Source organism: Corvus brachyrhynchos, unplaced genomic scaffold (genome assembly GCF_000691975.1).
Source record: "Corvus brachyrhynchos isolate BGI_N302 unplaced genomic scaffold, ASM69197v1 scaffold10, whole genome shotgun sequence".
Lineage (NCBI taxonomy): Eukaryota > Metazoa > Chordata > Aves > Passeriformes > Corvidae > Corvus > Corvus brachyrhynchos.
This window is the reverse complement of record NW_008236180.1, coordinates 2,627,242-2,631,789: the sequence shown is the minus strand read 5'-3', so window position 1 is coordinate 2,631,789 and position 4,548 is coordinate 2,627,242. Positions and strand designations below refer to the sequence as shown.

The window sequence follows — 4,548 nt, the reverse complement described above, 5'->3', positions numbered from 1 at the left end:
CCAGCTCTGCTGCCCCAGCCACATCTAGGGGGTTGGATAGGGAGGGTCAGGCAGGAGATCACTAATATCCTCCCCATCCCACCCCCTTCCCAAGAGCTCACTCACCTTGTTCATAGATGATGGTGGCCCCTTCCAGGGAACCCTGCGAGAGAACAGAGGGCTCTGCACCTGCGACAGCCTGGACCGTGTGGCAGGTGATGGGGCCAAGAGGTGCCTGTGTGAGAGAGGGAGCTGACAGCACAGTGGGCAGTGAGCACCAGGAGGAGCTGGGGCCAGGCACGGCACTCACCGGTGGGCTGGCCTCTGGCTCAGCTGGAGCCTGCACCTGGCTGTGCTGCTGCTTCAGCTCCTCGATCTGCTGCAGGGTGAAGAAGGGGCGGCGGCGGCAGGGCGGCTCCTCGGGGTGCCTCTGTGCCCACTCCTCGAAGGAGTCGGCGTGGCGGCACTGCACGTGCAGGCGCAGATTCTTCTTGTGCTTGGTGGTGAAGTGACAGAACTCGCAAGCGAACGGTTTCCCTCCTGCAGGGCCCGGGAGGGGGAGTCAGGCAGAGGGTCCCCAGGGGATGGGAGAGAGAGCAGGCAGACTCTGACTGTCTCTGGGAGAACGGGGGATGCAGGGTATCGGTCAAACAGCTCCTCTCACCTGTGTGCTTGACTGCCATGTGCGAGACCAGGAAGTCCTCCCGGAAGGTGGAATACTTGCAGACGCTGCACTTGTAGGGCTTGTCGTTCATGTGCGACAGCTGATGGTTGAGCAGCACCTTCTTGTCCTCACAGACATAGTCACAGAACTCACACTTGAACCTGCCAGGACAAAGCCTCCTGTCACACCTGCTGAAGGGGAGTGGGACACGGGCTCTGCCTAGGCATGCTGGGCTCCTACCTGCGGTTGGCGATGGCCTGGATGTGCGTCAGCAGGTGCATCTTGAAGGTGTAACGCTTCTTAAAGGACTTCCCGCACTATGGTGAAAGAAAGCAAAGCAGCGCTCGCCTCCTGCCCTGCCTCACCCACTGCCAGCCCCTCCCCAGGCTGTGTCCCCCTCACCTTGTCACACATGTGTGGTTTCTCTGTACTGTGTGTCTTCATGTGCTGCGTAAGCCTCTTCTGCATGGGGTAGACACGGTTGCAGACGGGGCACGGGAAGGAGTTCAGCTTTGGTGGCTGGATGGAGAGCATAAAGATGAGATCACCTGGATGAGGTCACCAGTTTCTTTACCCTCTCCCCACTGCAGGACCTGGGTTGTCTTTCCTCAAGAGATCCAGGAACAATGCCCTCAACGAGGCACCGAGGTTTTGTGGAAGACCCAGATGTGCCTCTTCCCATATAACAGTGCTGAGATTCAAGCCAACAGAGTATTCAAACTCACCGGATCAGCTCTCTTCTTCCTGAAAAATAAGTAAGAAAAGCCCCTTGTGTCAGCTACACCCTAAGTCCAAGCTGCCTTATACCTAGACGCCAAAACTCTCCATTTTGGAAAGGGTCAGGGGACGGGGCAGTCACGGCCACCCTCCCAGGGCAGGAAGAACAGTGTCAGTGCTGTTCAGTCCCCAGGACTGTGCTGCCCTCACCTGTCCCGGCTGTGCACTGTGGAGTGCCGAATGACATCCTTCTTGTACACGCTGGTATAATTGCACTCCTCGCACTTGTAGGGCTTGCTGCCCACATGGTTGAACATGTGCTCCTGTGAGAGGCAGAACAGGGCCATGAAACCAGGGGCTACCAGGCACCTTGTAGGTTCGGGGCAGGGCAGATGAAGCTCACCTTGAGGGAGGACCAGCGCCGGGAGCGGTAGCTGCACTGAAGACACTTGAAGAGCTGCGGGTCATTGGCCTCGTGTGAGTTGACATGGAAGCGCAGGTCATCGTGTGTGAGGAACCGCGAGCCACAGATCCGACACAGGTAGGGCCGCATCAGGGGCTTGGGGGACTTGTAGTAATACCTGCAGAAATGGGAACAGGGCTCAGAGCTGCGGTGGCAAACGGGCTGGACCGGCCCTGGGCACAGGCCAGAGGGCCCAGCACACCCCTCACCTGTGCCCCATGTACTTGCGGTATTTCTTGCCCAGGAAGCGGCGCGAGGGCCGCCCGCGCCGCCGGGGGATGACATCTGCCTCCTCAGCACCAGTGTTGGAGGAAGGGTCCTTGTTCTCTGAGTCGGACTGGCTGATACTGGGCTCTGCCAGGCTCTCACCAGTCCCATTCTCCATGCTGGAGGAACTGGCTGCTTCTGAGTTCTGCAGCTCCTGGTTTGGTGTGCTTTGGGACGTCACCAAGGGCTCCATCTCCCCTCCTGTTCCACAGAACACAGCACAGCTCCGTCAGATTCCCGCTGCGGCTCCAGGAGCTTGTGTGCCACTCCCTGCTCCACCTCTGAACGGGGCTGCTGCCTCCTGCCTCCCTCACCTTCCAGCATGTCCTGAGGCATATCCTCCAGACGAAGCAGCTTGCGGGGTCTCCCTGGGCGTCGACGTGGCCTCTCCTCGCTGGATGTGGGGACAGTGCGGCCGTACTTGGGCTGTCGCCCCCGGGGCTCATCCTCAGCTGGGTTGTAGTCACTGTCCTCTGCAGGCAAGTGACACAAAACATCAGAGACTGGGAAAAGACTAAGCTACGTAAGATGTGGGGATGCCAAGTCCTACCTTCAGGATCATCAATAGCACCAGCATCCATAATATCATCATCTTCTTCTTCTGGGACCTCATCCTCAGTCTTTGGAGCAGCTCCCACCTTTCGTGGTCGTCCTTTCTTCAAAGCCAGAGCTGAACCCACTGCCACAGAGAACAGGGTGAAAGCTCTTTACCAGACTGTGTGCCAGAACAGACCCTTATGCTCCAGCTCCTCTCTTGTTTCTCCCCTGGAGAGAGCAGAGCCTATCTGCAGTGAGATGAATTTCCCTCAGCCCTTGGCACACACCTGGCTGGAAGTGACGCTCTTTCATGTGGTTAATCAGTGTTTTCTTAGAGACACTCTTGTACTGACACATCTTGCACTTGAACTGCTGCACCACCACCACTTCCATCATCTCTTCCAGGGTCTCCAAGTCTGGCTGGTCCAGCTCCTCCCCACCATCTGCCTCTTGGGCTCGGTCTGGCTGTGCAGGCAGCTCCAGCACTTCCAACTGCTGAGAAGGCTCTGAAGGGCCGGGCTGGTCAAGGCACGTGGAGGTAGGTCCATCAGCAACAGCTTCTATCGCCAAGCTATTGGCTAGAGCAGAAGTGGCCATCTGGGACACCATGGGGGCACCTGAAACGCCAAAACCCGCTCAGCCAAGCGGCAGACCCTCACCTGCATCCAAGGCTGCATCCGTACAGGGGCACAGGGCTGAACACAAGCTCAGGAACAGGCTCCCAACAGGACTGTGGTACAGGCACCATGGCTGATGCAGCTGGGACACCCACTCCAGGCCACACTCAAGTGGCACAAGGCTCAGAGGCAGAGCTGGCCGCCATGGACAGCCCAGGGAGCTCCCTCACCATCATCGGGGCCTTGTAGAATGAGGTACTGCGTGGTCTCTGCCCTTCCATCCTCTGCACTGGTCACGGCGATGCAGCCTGGCAGGGAGAGGAGAGCAGAGTGGTGACTGCCAGATCCAGGGACTGTACAGTCACTGGGGCTCCCTGGGGCTCTCACAGTTCAGACAGAAGCCGTAAGGTGTGAGGAGGGTCTGGCTCTGGGGATGGAGCCTGCCCTGGCCTGAAGGAGCAGCTGGACAGAAGGAAGGCTGTCCAGCAACACAGGCTCCTCACCAAACCCTCCAGTCACTGCAGCAAGGCATGAAGAGAAAACCCTGCTGACTAGTTGGACTCAATGACCTTAGAGGTTTCTTCCAGCCGTAATGATTCCATGTCCACACTTCCCCCACCTCCTGAGGTCTGGTGCAGTGGCAGCTCCCTCCCCAGCCCACCAAGCCATCTCCACATGGGAGCACACACTCACTCTGGATGATGTCAGGCCCGATTGTGGACTCAATGATTTTGTCAATGGCAGAACCCAGGTCTGAGGAGGTGGATGCAGTGGAGTCTGACACAACTGTGGCTCCATCGGTGACGACACTGGAGTGGACCAGGACTTGTGGGGACTCTGACACCATGACGGACTGGCTCACAGTGGAGACGCTGGAGACCAAGGTGGATTGGGCAATAGAGGATGAGTCTGGCAGGTAAATCCTTGGAATGGCATCTGTGCTGGAGCTGCTTTCTGAGACCTCTTCCTGGCAGATAAAAAGAGTCCAGAAGAGCTCAGGTGAAACATCTTTGCCAGGCCAAGCCCTTGGGGCAACCAGCTTATGCAAATGACCAGGTGTATCACTGCAAAACTCCCAGGAAAGGCATCAGAGCAAGTCTTTTAGTACTGACAAAAACCCGGACCTCCAGGGCTGCTCTTGCTACGAAGGGGAGTTCTGCTCCTCAGACTGACAAGCAGATGCCGGACCAGAGGTATAACAGTGTCTGCCGAGGCCGCAGAGCTCAGATCGTCAGAAATGTCTACAGAAACCCCCAGGAAGCAGAACAACGGCTGCCCTCCCTGCCACCCCATCCTTCCCACCA

At 57.8% G+C, this 4,548-nt stretch overlaps 1 protein-coding gene across 1 annotated transcript in view; it reads right to left on the bottom strand.

Moving 5' to 3' along the window:
• ZNF335 (zinc finger protein 335) overlaps positions 1-4,205 on the bottom strand; it is an 8,131-nt gene extending 3,926 nt beyond the window's left edge. The window contains 15 exon segments of the mRNA XM_017733234.1: positions 3-24; positions 106-214; positions 290-519; positions 644-804; positions 884-960; positions 1,046-1,162; positions 1,369-1,387; positions 1,571-1,683; positions 1,764-1,941; positions 2,048-2,291; positions 2,405-2,563; positions 2,641-2,769; positions 2,915-3,244; positions 3,475-3,552; positions 3,938-4,205. Of these exon segments, the coding sequence (XP_017588723.1) occupies positions 3-24; positions 106-214; positions 290-519; positions 644-804; positions 884-960; positions 1,046-1,162; positions 1,369-1,387; positions 1,571-1,683; positions 1,764-1,941; positions 2,048-2,291; positions 2,405-2,563; positions 2,641-2,769; positions 2,915-3,244; positions 3,475-3,552; positions 3,938-4,091 (2,120 nt within the window). The 5' untranslated portion in view covers positions 4,092-4,205.
• Positions 4,206-4,548: the final 343 nt, after the last annotated feature.